This window comes from Saccoglossus kowalevskii, chromosome 19 (assembly GCF_978046115.1).
Source record: "Saccoglossus kowalevskii chromosome 19, keSacKowa6.1, whole genome shotgun sequence".
Classification (NCBI taxonomy): domain Eukaryota; kingdom Metazoa; phylum Hemichordata; class Enteropneusta; family Harrimaniidae; genus Saccoglossus; species Saccoglossus kowalevskii.
In genome coordinates, this window is record NC_140659.1 from 12,037,033 (window position 1) to 12,054,299 (window position 17,267).

At 35.4% G+C, this 17,267-nt stretch overlaps 1 protein-coding gene across 1 annotated transcript; it reads right to left on the reverse strand.

Annotated features, from left to right (window-relative positions):
- Nucleotides 1-700: 700 nt before the first annotated feature.
- Nucleotides 701-7,676, reverse strand: LOC146730281 (multiple inositol polyphosphate phosphatase 1-like). The gene is made up of 2 exons (XM_085493659.1): nt 7,084-7,676; nt 701-1,159 (listed from the first exon to the last, which is right to left on the reverse strand). Exons 1-2 carry the CDS (start codon nt 7,568-7,570, stop codon nt 1,143-1,145), a joined length of 504 nt encoding a protein of 167 aa, XP_085349785.1. The 5' UTR covers nt 7,571-7,676; the 3' UTR covers nt 701-1,142.
- Nucleotides 7,677-17,267: the final 9,591 nt, after the last annotated feature.

Sequence of the window (17,267 nt, forward strand, 5' to 3'; positions counted from 1 at the left end):
CCGCGATTATAGACAGTTTATCCTTGCATTTGACCTATATATATATATATATATATATATATATATATATATATATATATATATATATATATATATATATATATATATATATATATATATATATATATATATATATATATATATATATATATAATGTATAATTTGACAACAAAGAGGATTTCAGAGTTTTTATATAATTTCCTGTCATTCCTTTGTTTTGTGTTATTGTACTTGAAAATCTATCCGAAGACTATGAATTTGAATGGATTCGTTTTTCATATGAACTAAATTTTGATTTGATTCTGATTTGTTTAGATAAATGCAGAACACGAATAACGTAATATTATTTATAATCGATTATTTGCGAACTAACCTCGAATTTAATTCAACTTAATGTAGTAGATTATATTTTGAGCATTGTTGAGAAACTCGTGGATGTGAGAGCCCCTAAAAACCAAGTTAGTCTTTTGTAAGCACATACCACTATTTATATGCTAACAGATATATGTCTCAATTCATATATCTTGCTTAAAAAAGTGCTTGTGCAGAATTTGGTCTTTAATGCATATATTAATTATAATAATATTAACTATGCTTTACGCTAATCTACAAGTATGGCTAACATGCATACTTAGTAGTGTATCATTCATTTGGCGGAAAAATCCAAGAAAACTTTTTATCTTAACTATTGAAATGCACGTTTCATTTGTTATATATTTTATTCAGTAGACTGACATCATAATAAAGCACTGAATTCGTGGATGGATATGGTCATACATTCCTGTATCGTTATTCAAGCACACTAATCAACGTATTATTGTTTCTGAATATGCGAATTGATTTCTGATGTCTTTTCATTGTTGTATGGTCAAAATGGTTCCACATGGCGTGTCTAACAATATGCACAATAATGTTGTGATTACTAGCGTTGTGTTCGGGGATCTGTGACTCACTTAGCTTATTGCACTTACACGTCGAGATACCAGACTCGACACATCAGTTCATTAGTCCAGGTAACCCCTCGCTGCCCACTTCTCTCGTTCTCTCTCTCTTGCAGTCTTCCCGCAAATCTCTAAGGCGCGTCAGCATAAACATGCGATCAACAACTTGCTGCAGTCACGTGATCACCAGGGATTTCAGTCTCAATGAAGAGATAGGACTGTTGTAATATACAAAGTGAACTGCATTAAACATAGTATTTCTTGTTGGAGGCGTGGCCTTTTCAGCATTTGTCAACAACCAATCATAAGACTGGTTACGAACTACACCGAGGTTACGACTAGGTTAGCCTTGCTCAACTGGTTCGTAACCAGTCTTGTGATTGGTTCTTCGTCTCCAACTGTGCCTCGCGTTTGGGCCAACCGGTAATTATTCATAAATGGAGTCAATTTGTGTAGTTTTCTTGATTTATTCTGTACATATAGGTAAAATATAGGTAAGGCTTTGGCAAAATTTGAAAGAGCAACTAATATTCTTCAACCTGGTATTTTTTATAGATTTTATTTTTCATTCTGTTCGTTTGTTTGTTTTTTCCAGTTTAAAAAGTATGAGCTCGTTGGAGCCTTCATCCCTTGTATATTTCTTACACTAGATACCAGCCGATACCCCCTCCCCGCTCATAGGTAGTGCGTACAGTTGATCATAGTTCCTGGGCTCCCTGGGCTCCGACCACGCTGAGTACTATAATAGTTATTTTGATAAATACATTTACTACCCTTAACTTCTGCCCTTTTGGAATGGAGCAGGTGAGTTGACCGTTATTCTGCATTCGTTCTTCACTGCCTTATTTTTGCAAATTAACTGTCTTTTTCGAAATTCGAAAGTCGAGTATAGTTTTTTTGAGTGGCATATTTAATTTAATATCAAAATATGTTTGAATTAACGATATTGAAAATGTTATATTTGGTTTTACATTGTGAAATCATTTTAATATAGGAACTATTAAAAATGAGGTTCATCGACATTTTGAGAAATTAATTCATTAGTAAATAGACGTGCTGATTGTTGAAAAAAAAAATTTACATGTAGGCAGAAATATATTCTGCATATTGTTTGTAACACCAGGGATTTGACTTTCGCATCTTTATATAGCATTTATTAAACGCTACTTTGACCTGATAATCTGATAATGTTTGGGCAGTGTATAACCACGAGGTGTGCGTCATTCCAAGAAATAGCCTGACAAGATGACCGACCTTTGACCGAATTTGCATATTATATATATTGTGTAATGGATGCCAGTCGGGTGTCATAACATTCGTTGTCAATGTTAATAGAGAAAAGTATCATATGCGCTTTCGTTTTTCAGTGAAAAAAAATTGGTCGGCTTGAAATAGATAGCTGAAGACCCAAGCAATCCTGAAATACAAATCGTTAATGCATAAAGTATTTCCCAAATAAATAAACCAAATTACAACAAGCAACGCTCCTAATAAACTGGAGATGCTGAATTATTCGAGTTACGAAAACATCGAGTTACAGAAACGACCACGCCCATATTTTTGAAACCATTCAGTAACTCGAACTTTAAATAACAGGTAACCAAACTTCGAGTTAAAGGCAACATATATATTTTGTTTTGTTTAACTTTCAAATTTTGTAACTCGAACTTTAATTAACAGTTATTCAAACTTCGAGTTAGTAACTCGCATTTTAATTAACAATTAAAAAAAACCTTACGGCAACGTAAAATGTTCGAACGAGATGCTGAAATTTTCGAGTTACGGACATCGAGTTACGAACATTGAGTTACGGAAACATCGAATTACAGAAATGACCACGCCCATATTTTTGAAACCACGCCCTCTTTTGTGAAACCACGTCCAAATTGTAACTTGATGTTAAATTAACATTTAACAGAACTTCGAGTTATGAAGTCTTTCTGAACATTTGTAGGTAATATGTAGAGTCAAATTGTGATATTTTTTTAGAAGCCATTTTCCAATTCTTGGTTTTAAACAGAAAATAATTTCAGGTCGGAGCTAAAAGTATGCTCTTATATAGAACAATTTGTATTTCAATACATATTCTAATATATATCTATATCAAACTTTTTGTAATAGATTCCAAAGACGTAACATTAATAATTTAATATTTAGGATGTCATCTGCTGATAATATTTTCATAAATTTGCATAATTCAGTATTATTTATTTACATTGGTTTAATTCCATGCCAGTGCCAGTTATAGGTACACTTAAAGTGAATATACGTAACCCAAAAACAGGAAATATTAATTAGAGTTTGTAGTCGTCAAATGTGACTATATACCACTGCTAGGGTCTCGTGCATCACAGCAAATGAAGCTAATCACAGTCCAGTTCGAGAATATACTCCAAATTGAAGAGACAACAAGGAATAGTGGACTAAGCAAGGATCAAATAATGGAATCCTATGGTGATGTATTTGCAGGATTAGGCAGGATGGATGGTAAATTACACTTAGAATTAGACAAGTCTGTTACTCCAGTTATAATGCCTCCTCGTCGAGTACCTATAGCCATTAAGGAGAAACTCAAAGATGAACTAAGTCGTCTTGAAAACCTTGGTGTCATTAGGAAAGTTACAGAGCCAACAGATTGGGTATCAAATTTAGTCATTGTCAAGAAGTCAAATGGATCGCTTTGACTTTGTGTTGACCAAGAGCATCTTAACAAAGCATTGAAAAGAAGTCACTATCCACTACCAGTGATCGAAGACATTCTCCCAGATCTAGCAAATACTAAAGTCTTCAGTAAAGCTGATCTCAAAGATGGATTCCTACAGTTAGAACTAGATGATGAGTCAAGTTTACTCACTACATTTCAGACACCATGGGGCAGATACTGTTACGTAAGAATGCCATTCGGAATTACTCCAGCACCTGAGAACTTTGAAATGAAACTAGATCAGAACCTAGAAGATCTACCTGGTGTATATAAGATAGTCGACGACTTACTAATAACAGGACGTGGTGAAACTTCTGAGGAAGCAAACATGGATCATGATAGAAATATGATAAACCTACTTGAAAGATGCAGAGAAAAGAACATTAAGTTAAAAAAAGGGAAATTTCAACTTAAGAGTGATGAGATAACCTTTATCGGACATTCTTTGACAAAAGAAGTTTTAAAACCAGATCCAAATAAAGTGAAGGCCATACAGGAAATGGAGAAACCAACAGATGTTGCAGGAGTGCAAAAAATCATCGGTATGATTAAATACTTAACCAAATTCCTCAAAGACTTGTCAGACATCTGTGAACCAATGAGAAGACTAACACACAAAGATGTGGAGTGGAATTGGTCTCAAGAACAAGATGAAGCATTTGAGAAAATGGAGGAACCAGTCTCTACTGCTCCTGTCCTAAAGTACTTCAATTCAGATGAGCCAACGGAAGGACAAGGTGATGCATCTTCAAAAGGCCTAGGATTTGTATTAATGCAAAATGGTCAGCCAGTAACTTATGCGAGCAGAGCTTTAACCAGTACCGAGCAGAAATATTCGCAGATTGAAAAGGAACTATTAGCTCAAGTATTTGGAATGGAGCAAAACCAACAGTATGTGTATGGAAGGAAAATACTTCTGTGGACTAATCATAAACCACTAGTATCCATATATAACAAACCGGTAGCCTCAGCTCCGAAGCGCTTACAAAGGTTGCTTCTAAGACTTTACGCTTATGATGTAGAGATTCGCTACAGATGTGGTGGGGAAATGTACTTCGCAGACACACTCTCACGGGAATCACTACAGGACATAGATAGATCAGAAGTTGAAGAAGAAATTGAAAGCATTCATGTAGTTGACTTTCTTCCCATCTCTGAGCCACAGCTCAGACAGATTCAACAAGAGACTAGCAAAGATATAACTTTACAGTCATTGAAGGAAGTTATACTGAAGGGATGGCCTGATGACAAACACCATTTGCCCAGCTGAACTACATGTCTACTATGACTGCCATTCTGAATTAGCCATGCAAGATGGTGTAGTGTTCAAAGGTCTCAGATGTGTAATACCAACTAGTTTGAGACCAAAGATTAGAGAGAAACTACACAGCTCTCATAATGGAATTCAGAGTTGCCTAAGAAGAGCAAGAGAAGTCGTATATTGGCCAGGGATGAACAAAGACCTCACCGATTTCATCTCAAAGTGTGAAACATGCAATACATACCAAAATAATCAACAGAAGGAACCAATGATAAGTCATGGTATCCCAGAACGTCCTTGGGAAAAGATTGCCTCAGACATTCTAACATTCAACAAAAGAGATTATCTCATAACTGTGGATTATTACTCCAATTACTTTGAGATTGATCGCTTGTATGAGAAAACTCCATCTGAAATCATCAAGAGAACCAAACGTCATTTCTCAGTACACGGTATACCAGATCAGTACTACAGTGATAATATACCATACAACTCTAAAGAATTTCGCGATTTCGCCAAAGACTATGAATTTGAATTTATTACCAGCTCCCCGGAATATCCACAAAGTAATGGTAAAGTAGAGAATGCCGTAAAAACAGCCAAATTGTTAATGAAGAAGTCAAAAGATGCAGAAACTGATTTTTACCTTGCACTACTTAATTGGAGAAACACACCAAGTGAAGGAATGGGAACATCTCCTGTACAACGTTTATGTGGTAGACGCACAAAAACACTGCTACCAACAGCTCGTCTACTGCTAAGACCAGAAATACCTGAGAAAGTACCCTCCAAATTACATGAAAGAAAACAAGTACAATGTCAGTACTACAATCGTGGGTGAAAGAACTACCTAGTTTGAAGGAAGGAGAAATAGTATGTATGAGGCCAAAAGTGCATGATCGGTCTGGCCAATGGGTGAAAGCTCGTGTAGAACAACAAGTCGATGTAAGATCATATGACATTAGAACAGAAAATGGAAGAGTCTACAGACGCAATACAAGATATCTCAGAAATTCAAGAGAACCATTTAATTCTAACCAAACAGATACAGACATGAGTGTGCCAACTCTTCCTAAACCAACCGAGGTAGACAAAGAAATGCCAACGAGAGCTACGAGATCACCAGTGAAAAATACTGCACCGCAGCAACAAACACTAGAGATAAGTAACCCAGCAACAACCAGTATCAACAGAGCCTCTCCGGGAACAATTGACTATCCAGTAACGCGTAGTGGTAGAACATCAAGACCACCAAAGTACCTGTGGGACTATGTTGCCACTTAATGGACTTTTACAGACAGTTTGTGTTATAAATTTTACGTCCATATCATGTGAAAAATTATCGTTCACACTTTGTGTTACATTTGTTAGAGTTAGTTCTCGAATTTATATAAGTTTATTCGTTCATATTCGCATTTATTGATGAACACTATTTGAACTCTTTACTGAACACTTTGTCTATTAAGACCAAACATTTGAAAAAAGGAAAGGTGTAACGTTAGTGCCTTGTATACATTGCCCCTTGTATTGCAAGAGCTACGGCTCCTCCTTATGTAATGGTATGTTCCATTACGCATGCGTGGGCATTAAAAAATATTACTGTCTGACGTTGCTCGAGGTCATCCTTGTGTAAAATCTTTATTCTTTTGAATACAAAGTCAAGTAGACTTTACAGTTACATTTGTACCTCTCACAGATTTGTTCATTTTGTGATGATATCTTCAATTCTCTAATTTCAATGAATATGTTTGTCATTTTTGGTAAAAAGTGATATTTTCAACTTCTTGTTGAAAACCTAAAGTCCGATAGCTTTGATACTATACATATAGGTATATAGGTAACAGCGGTGCTATCTCAGCTGAGAGGCTGCTTGTTTTCAACTGGTTTTCCTATACAATCAACTTGTGTATTGCAACCACAAAGGAACTCCATTAAAATGGTATTTACGGACAGGTTGTCTTTATATTGAGTATGCCATGGGCCTGTCTAAAAGTGGCCACTATAGACAAAAACCCGACATGATTGTATTGTAGGGTTTATGCTAGATATGAACTAGATGGTCTTTACATAGAGGTAGTTCTAACACTGGTTTGACTGTAATGGGAGTAATTTTGTTACTACACACGATCCAATCAAGAAGAGAGTGAGAAATCGACATATACTAGATGTTTACTTACCATTGGTTAGTTTTAACTTGTTTATTCCCAACTTCTTTCTAATTCGAGTCACAAGAGCATTCAACTCTGGACTTTCACCAAACAAATGAAAGTTATTCAAAGCTGTCTCGTTTTGCTCAACAGATTTTACAAATTTCTCACACAGATCAAAAAACCTGATAATATTACCATCAGCCGTGTTGCTTAGAATTGTTATATTCTCTTTCATGTTGGTTTCATCTCCCATGGTGCTTTGCAAACCTTGAATGAACGCAATTGCACTGTCAACTGTCCTCGACTTATTTGAGCTGACAAATTCACAGCGTTCTGCGTCACAATATGAAAACAGCTTTGAAAAATATTTGGCAAATCTGACCCCAAGATTAAATAGTTCTCTCTTCCCAGTCTTAGCTAACATTTGAGGTTCGACGTCATCGGAGAAAGGGTTTGTCTGACTTTTGAAGTAAAAAAAATCCTCCGATTCAATGTATTCCTGAAGTTCTATCATAAAACTAATGTTACGGTAGAATTTTTTACCGGGATATCATATACCGTGCCTTATCAAAGCGTTGACTTGCAGAGCAACACACGATTCACCGACCAATTGCAGGTGAGTTCTCGTAGCATTCAAGACAGCAGACATCTTCTCAAAACCACCAAACGAAGCTTCGTACGTTGTCTTCGTAACGAGCAGATTGCCTATAAATTCACCGTTGCTTTGTGGATCTGCCGAGTTCGTCAGCAATATTATCATCACTGACGCTAATAATGACAGTCTATTATTTCCATCCATTTCGGACAGACGACTTCCGCAACAAGTGTTCGCAACAGCTGTTTTGTAGTAGCGCCCTCTTTGTTCAACTTGTTAATTATACGCCTTCTATCGCCAATGATTTTTTCACTTGTTTTTTTTTTCATTTAGGGGTTGAATCTTAGTAATACAGTCGGAAAAACTTAGAAAATTATTTTTTTTTCTTCACTTTGAATTTTTCCAGGATGACGTTGCTACAAATGTGTGTTTGTTTGTTCTTATTGTAATTTTTCAGACAATTCAAATAAAAAAAAGAACTCATTCCAGGCAGTGCACCTGCGACCTAGTATAAATATATCATCCAATTCATCTCCGAGAACAGATTGCAGACATATTCAAAGTTTAGAATTCAATTATTTTTATGCCTGAATGGGACAAACTAACAAATGACTGCCATAATAAAACCATTCAAATTAATTGTAAATAAATCAAGTTTTCATTTTTTCAAAATTATTGACTACATCGAAAAATATTAATATTTCTTATAGTAGTGGTCATCTTTATTTGAATGACATATGAATACATAATAAATTAAATAATTTAATATTATTAACATTAGAATCACCAAGACACTTGGGTTTACAAGTCACTATAAACTGGAATGTTCCGGTATAATTAATATAAACAAGAGATTCAGAACTCTAGTTTAGCGAATTTGAATCATAGCAAGTAACGATATGTTGAAGGGTGATAGTCGACGCGTCACGCATGCTCAAGATATATGGGTCTCATATCAACAAAGATAGCGACTTTGACTGAGACGTTACTAAGCTTTAATGAGGTATTTTTAGGTAATTAATGCAAGTCGCGCCCAGGTCAAACCTTATACTTGTGATTTCCATTGGAAGAGCACATTGGATTGTTAGTGTCGTGTCGTAAGTGTCGCTGCAAATGTCACACATGCACAGCGTGATGACTGCTGTCCTTTAATAACAATGACAGAATTAAAATTATAACTTGGTATTGATCTCATAAATTCTGACTTCGATGGTACATATAATTTAAGAATGCCTGAGAAACAGACAGGGATATAGTGAAAAACAAACAAATGGCTGAATTAAAAAAACAAAAACATTTAAATTTAATATAAGTAAATAAAATTTTCATCAAATTTTTCTTTTGATCATTTTTTTTGTTTCATTGCATGTTTCTACAATAGCTTCAGATTACTCATAGATAATCAAATTCAAATGAATCTGTTATCAGCTGTCTAGTATCCATCTTTTACCATCTTGTAACTGCAAAGCACATACTGTAGAATACTTTATTTTCGGTTGGAATTTATTTTCGCTATTTTCGCTGAAGGGATGATTCCCTGAAAATAAAATCCAGCGATTATACTTTTTTACTATATTTCACATTAAACTCATCGAAAATCAGTGAAAATAAATTCCATACAAAACTCCCAAAAAGCCTTTTCAGCGAAAATTAATTCCAGCAAAAATAAAGTATTCCACAGTATTACATTTGACTCGGATAACACCTTGTAGAGGTAGTGTGTACTGGTCACGAAAAATTAATACATGGGTAAGTATTTGACTGTAGTTTTGAATTAATTAATTGTTTACAAAAATGTAAGATTGTGAAGCTGTGTAAACAAGCAAAGTAATAATTCACAATGAGTGACTGCGATATAAAGACACTACAATGCTTGATAGTAAGTCAGTCAATAATTTAATAGTAAATGATTATTGTGTTTTACTTTAGTAATTTTAATTGATTGGTGAAAATGTCTACAGTCTGAAAACATAACCAAAGGGGTACCCAAAAGTTTTACTTCAGTATTATATGTATTGAATTTTTTAAAAAAAATTTAATTTTAATTTTTAATTTTTAATTTTTAAAATATTTCTAAGGATACAGTAAATTTATCATGTCTTCTTTAATAAATGAAGCCCCGTTGCATTATGGGACTTACATGGTGCATCCCACTTACGTTAACAAATTAGGGATTGCACTCGGTTTAACCTTTTCACCACCAGTTCCCTCTTTTCATCACAAATTCACAAAATAGTTCTGTTTATAGTCTGCCTTTTCGTTCAGAAGATTGGGACAAAAAATAGCCAAATTTTTTGAGTACAAACTGAAAATTGATCCAAATTTTGTCTGTTGGCTTCAAAATTAGGGTTTATTTCCAGAAATATTGAAGAACAAAAAGCAGAAAAATTTTGGCAAAAAAGTCTGGTGGTGAAAAGGTTAAAAATGACCAGTGATGTATCCATTCATTGGGCCATTCCAGTTTATATCTGCACCCCCCCCCCCCTGTTGATGAGCTTGTGTGTTTACTTCATACAGGGTATAATTGCCATGGGTGTATAAGTCATACAAAGTTTTATTTCCAAATCACCATTCACCATACAGTAATGGAAATCCAAAACTATAGTTCCTACTTATGGTGTTGATGAGTTCCATTGTGCCACCATACAGAGTAGGATTTCCAAATATAACTCTCATCATATGCTAATTTACCAAGTTCAAAATTTTATATTTGATAATGGAAATCCAAACTAGTTCTGATTCACGGTGTTGATGAGCTCATTCGTGCAAACATCCTTATCTAATTTCAGTAATAACTATTTCATACTGGCCCAATTTTTTTTACCATATACAGTCAGAATACAGTCAGTTTTTTTAGTCATACTGTTAGAAATCCAACCTCATCAACGTGTATGTGCAAGATAAACTAGGCCATATTTTATTTAGTAGCCATAACTGCCTGGATTTCCAGGAATTTTTTTTCCATACTCGTCGGGATTTCTTGATTCTGTTTCCCCATATACAGTTGGAATTCCGGGGTATTTTCCCCATCATACAGTGCTGGAAATCCGACCACATCAACAGGGGGGTGCAGATATAAACTGGAATAGCCCATTCCATTTGCCAAATTGGTGTTATGTATAATCATATTTTGTTTGTCACCACAGAAAATCGTGCATAATAAAATGCATTATGGGATGCCACATTGACTGTCTCCCTTTATATCATGCATAATACCTTCTATTCTTCTCATTCATCATAACATCTTCCAGCGTACTAAAAATATGTTGTAAAAATTGACAACTGATATGATAATTAATCTTATGACCATAGCTTTTCTTCCAGTACTGCTTGACATCTGACCAATACTCCATGACCCTCAGTTCATCTTGCGTGAAAACCTCACACCAACTTATTTCGTTGAATATCGCCAACGTGGTTGAGCACAATGTATACAGCATTTGCACATGTTCTAAAAAAATAAAAATCATTTAATTTCTAGAAATCTGAAACTTGAGATGCCTTCACAATATGAATATTTAATATATAAAATCAGATGATGTAATAATTTGTTTTCACCAGATTACTGACTCTCACTTGGCTCTCCTCTCTGTATATATCCGAATGTTAGGGACAATTTTATGATTCAAAAATTACCATTGGAATATAACCATGGAAACAAACATGGGTAGCCTCACTTTATTTCAACAACAAAAATGAAAGCAATCCAAAAAGAATAGAATGTAACCCATATTGTCCCGTAACAAAACAATGACGCGTTTGTTATTTACAAATTATTTTTGACATGCTGTCACATTTTTGCCATAGATATCACATTAATGTTTGAAACTACATTAAGTGTGCGTGGCTATCTCTCTATCAAATGGTTATATAATTCACTATTGTGGTGTCAAACAAGCACAAAATTTGGCAGACCTGCGATTCCCCCAAAGTCACATTCCTTAGTGAATGAATCTCAGCCAGTGAAATTCACCTTCCCATTGAGTCTGTGACACACTCACCCTAGATAGGGGTAAACCATTTTTGGTGTTCAGCCTAAGGTAGGATTTGAACTGATCATGAAACTGATGCGCTAACCACTATGCTACCAGTGACAGTATAATATTTACTTGATTCTGGTTCAATAACCTCAGTTTTTAAAACATACCAATACTGTAAACCATATACTGTGAAGTACTTTATTTTCGCTGGAATTAATTTTCGCTAAAAAGACTTCTTGGGTGTTTTGTATGGATTTTATTTTTACTGATTTTTGATGAGTTGAATGTAAAATATACAAAAAGGCGTATATTCGCTGGATTTTATTTTCACTGAATCAAAAATAGCGAAAATTAATTCCAAATAAAAATAATGTATTTAGTTGTTAATGTAATAGTTGCGCATGCTCGCAACAGGTGTGCCACGTTAGCTCGTCGCTGCGAACTCTCTGTTCTACAATATTTTTCAATGAACTAACTTTATAGCTTGTAACTTAGTGCTTTACCTAACAGTACGCAGAAATGGGGGATCGTCCGCGTCGTGATAAAAAGAAGGGCAAATCTGCTACAAACAACGAAACAACGTCATGCTAGTTTCAAGATGTCCATGGCGACAATGACATTCTGCCTGATACACCTGGAACAGGGGATGAACATGAAACTGTGAGTAATCTCTCTCTTGCCAATATGAAGTCCCTAATGAAGTCATGTCTATGTGAATTAGAGAAAGAAGTTTCTGGTATTACTGTCACCACGTCATCTATTTTAAAGGAACAAAAGAAAATTTCAGAACGAGTGGCCGTTGTTGAAAACAGGTGTACAGATTTTGAGAATTCATTACAGTTCACATGCCAGGACGTGGAAAACGTAAAAAGTGCTGTCCAAAGTCTTCAGTCACAGGTATCTAGTTTACAGTCAGCTTTGGCGTCAACCACTGAGCGATTAGTAATTACGGAGACGGCATCTATCAATTTGGAGCGGTATACACGGGGATATAATCTTAGATTTGGTGGAATCGCAGAAAATGAAAAAGAAGACTGTGCAACTATTATAACTAACATTTTAACAGAGAAATTTGGAATGTCTAATGTATTAATTGACAACGCCCATCGCGTTCCAATACGTGACAATAGGAAGGAAAAAAGTGTACCACGACATATATTGGTTAAATTTCCCGTACGGCTTCAGCGTAGCGATATCCTTGCTAAGAAACGTTCCTGTTTAGGTGATACAGGAATATGTGTAACTGTAGATCTCTGTAAATCAGATTTGGATGCCAAACGTGCTTTGAAGGATGTTATGAACTCTGCTTATAAGAATGGTAAAAAAGTACGTTTCACAAATGGTAAACTATTTATCGATGGTCAGTTACATAATAGTCTTAGTAATATATAGTAATGTAGATTATTGTGTAATGTAACAATATATCATTTATCAGACCCATTACTGCATTTTATGTCGTCGTGCTACAAGGGAGTCCTTATATAAGTTCAAACTTATTTGTTTTGGTATTTAGAATGAATATACTACACTGCCAAAAGTTTCAACCTCCATTTTAAGTGGAAATAATTAAAATAACCAAAATGAGTCAATTGTATATGTTTGAACTCCTGTACTGTTTTCAAATAATGTGATAGATTTGTCTTTATGGTCATCTACATGTGGCTCAAATTATATAAAATAGTTGTTATCACTTTTGCTTCTTTTTTCTTGAGTCGGTGGATGGTAACGCTAGTCGATTTTTTTTTTTATTGTTAATACTGGTATAATGCATTTAAAAATACACATTCTAGAATTCAAATATGGTCAACAGTGTATCAGAGCGTATAATTCCAAAAATTGATTGTATTTATTAGATTTGTCACTTTTATTCTCTTGAATACCAAACTATTTTTTTTTCTACTAAAAGGCCTATACTTACCTCTAAATAGCTATACATAACAATCAATTTAGAACAGAGAGCTTGCCATGCCGAGCATCTCTCGAGCTTTTTATTTTTTCCTGGCATTTTGCCCTTTTTTGGTATACAATGTCATGGCTTTTTGCCTCTTTGTTTTTTTTGCCCTTGTGTGTTTTTGGGCACTTGTGTGTTTTTTGTGGACATCGTTGTAGATGGCTGCTGTTTTTTTTGTCGTTGTTTTTCTTGTATTTTGGAGACTAAAACCATTACCTGTAACTCACCCGATTGATACTAGATGCATTTATGTAGACACAATTTACTGTAATTCCTGTAATGTTGAGTCAATTTAATATAATTTCTTTAAATGTTAGGGGTTTAGGGAACCAAAAGAAAAGAAAGTCTGTCTTTGACTGGCAAAAAAATAACAAATCTCAGATCATTTTTCTTCAGGAAACGCACACAGTCGAGAAAGACGAGCAGGTTTGGACAGATCAATTATCTGGTCATTGCATATTTTCTCACGGAAATTCATTAAGTAGAGGCACGGCCATCATCTTTCGTAATCTACAGGATTTTACAATACATTCAGTCACAACAGATTCCATGGGAAGAGTCATTATTATCGCAGTGGATATTATGGGTAAGCCCTACACTCTTATTAATTCATATGCACCTAACAATGAAACCGATCATGTTCTCTTTTTGGAATCCATTATTTCGTTGCTTAATTATATTACTATTCAACCAGACAGTGAATTTCTTTGGGGAGGGGACCATAATTTTACCCCAGATATTCTTCAAGATAGAATGGGAGGTAACCCGAAACTTTGGCGTAAGTCACTTTCAAAATTTGAGGATATATGCTCCGAACTTGATTTGATCGACATCTGGCGGCTGCGTAATCCCAGCACTAAGCGTTTTACTTGGCGGCGCCTAAGACCTAGGCTTATACAGAGCCGTTTAGATTATTTTTTAGTTAGTAGCTCGATTCAATTAGCAGTGAGTGCCACAGACATTGTTCCCTGTGTGCTTTCGGACCATTCTGCTATAACTTTAACCATTGGTGATAACCGTTGTAGACTTGGAACATCATATTGGAAATTCAATAATAGCTTTTTAGAAGATACAAAATTGATTAATCTAATTCAGGATAAATTTTTAACGTGGGTTGACGAGTTTGGACAAAATAACAGTATACTCTTGTGAGAATTTCTTAAATACAAAATCAAAAAATGTACAATGAAGTATAGCAAATCAAAAGCGGTTGCCAGGAAAGATAAAATACGTGATTTGGAAAATAAACTATCGGAATTAGATAAATTGATGTCAACCCGTCCAACTATCAATATTCAAAATGAGCTCGAAAACGCACAAAAACAATTACAGGGGGAATATGCGTACATTACAAACGGAGCAATAATCCGTTCCCGTACAAGCTGGTACGAACAGGGTGAAAAAAATACAAAATTTTTCTTGGGTCTTGAGCGCCATAATGCAAAAAAATCACAAATTTCTATGCTGATTGACAGTAACAACAGATCTCTACATAATGCAAATGATGTTCAAGCAGACATTAAACATTTTTATTTTAATTTATACTGCAGTAGGCGGATAAATCAATTAAATATGGACAATATATTATCAGGGGTAAAACTTCTTTTCCACGGGGTTCTCCACACTTATCAGGGGGGAAACTCGTCTCGTCTCTCTATCTCGTCCCTTTGAGGTACGGGATCGGGAAAGTCACTTATACTTTACAGTCAAATAAGGCACACACAACGAAATACGTTTCAGCTCTCGTCTTAGTCGATCTTTTGGAGCACTCTATAAGACACAGCGCCCTGGGGAAAAGTGCCCAAGACTCTCGCAAGGCTGACCCAAGACTAGCCCAAGACTGGACTGCGTCAAGGCTCGCCCCAAGACTCTCTTAGACTGGACTCGACTGCCCAGAACTGCACTCTCTCTCTTCTGCGTCTATCGTGGAGTATTCTTCAAGACCAACTCAAACTCTCTTTATTCATTTTCAAAACTCTAACCAATTACAAAGCAGTAAAAAGACTCTAGGGCGTAACCTTCAATCATAAAGCCAATCACACTAAGTACTGAATACGTCATATCTTTTGATTAATCGTTCACTACATTAATAACTATGGATATAAACTGTCACAATGGCGACGATTATCTGGTAATTAGTTCCAAATCACTGAGCCAAGTTCCGTCCAAAACTTCAAATAGGCCTACACGATGACAGACATAACACAGCAATTCGCTAATAATCAGTTAATTAAGTCGGTCAACAGATACGCAAAAACAAATTCATGACAATATTTACAACCCACTCCAAATTAAATTCTAAAGAAAGAGATTCGTGTGAAGGCCCTATCACAATGAACGAGGCGTTTGAAGCGCTAAAGTGTTTACCAAGCAATAAAGCCCCAGGTAATGATGGATTAAGTCCAGAATTTTACCGCACATTTTGGCTTCTAATTGGAGAAATTGTCGTAAATTCCCTAAATACTGCATATATACACGGTAAACTTAGCAACAGTCAACAACAGGGGGTTATCACACTTATCGAAAAAAAGGGGAAAGATGAAAGATTTATCAAAAACTGGAGACCAATAACCTTACTTAATACTGATTACAAAATTGCATCAAAATGCATTGCACGAAGACTTGATGAAATTCTTCCTAAAATTGTTAATGAAACTCAGTCAGCCTTTATTAATGGTAGATCAATTGGGGACTGTGTACGCCTTATTGAATCAATTATGCATTACACCAAAGATACTAATCAACCAGAAATACTTATAGCCATTGATTTTCAAAAGGCGTTTGATAGCTTGGAATGGGATTTTATTTTCCACTCCCTTAACAGTTATAATTTTGGCCCTTCCCTTATTAACTGGATTAAATTATTTTACAATAACCCCTCCAGCTGTATGATGAACCGAGGTCTAAGCACTGGTTATTGTGATATAAGAAGGGGAGTTAGACAGGGTGACCCGGTTTCGCCCGCCCTCTTTATTTTGTCACTTGAATTAGTTTTGGATTCACTGCGATGTGATGACTCTATTCGTGGAATTCATATTCAGGGCAAGGGGGTTAAGTATTCTGCATTTGCTGACGATCTAACCTGCTTTCTCTCGGACAAACTTTCTTGCATTAATTTGTTCTCCCTTCTTAACAAGTTTCAGACATATTCAGGGTTACACGTAAATTATGACAAAACAGAGGCAATGTGGCTTGGGTGCTGGAGGTCTCGTACGGATAAACCATTTGGGGTTCTCTGGCCATCAACTCCAATCAAAATTGTTGGTATATATTTTTCTTACAGGTACGAGAGTGCCTATCTACTAAATATGGAAGCTCCAATTGACTCTCTTAATAAATGTTTGTATCTTTGGTCCTCGCGTAGTCTGAGTCTTATTGGCAAAATTCAAATTATTAAATCACTGGTTATTCCAAAATGTCTCTATATATTTAATCTCATAATTGTCAAAATGGCGGATATTAAAAAAATAAATAATAAACTTCATAAATTTATTTGGAAAGGCCCAGACAGAATTGCACGTAACACTTTGATTGGGGATGTTGGCCGGGGAGGTCTAAATATGCTGGACATTTTTGCTCTTTATCACGCTTTCAGAGTTAAATGGGTTCAGCGCTTTCTAAATCCAAAAATTAATCATCCCTGGAAACTTTTTTTATCACACTATCTGCTTCCCCTTGGTGGTTC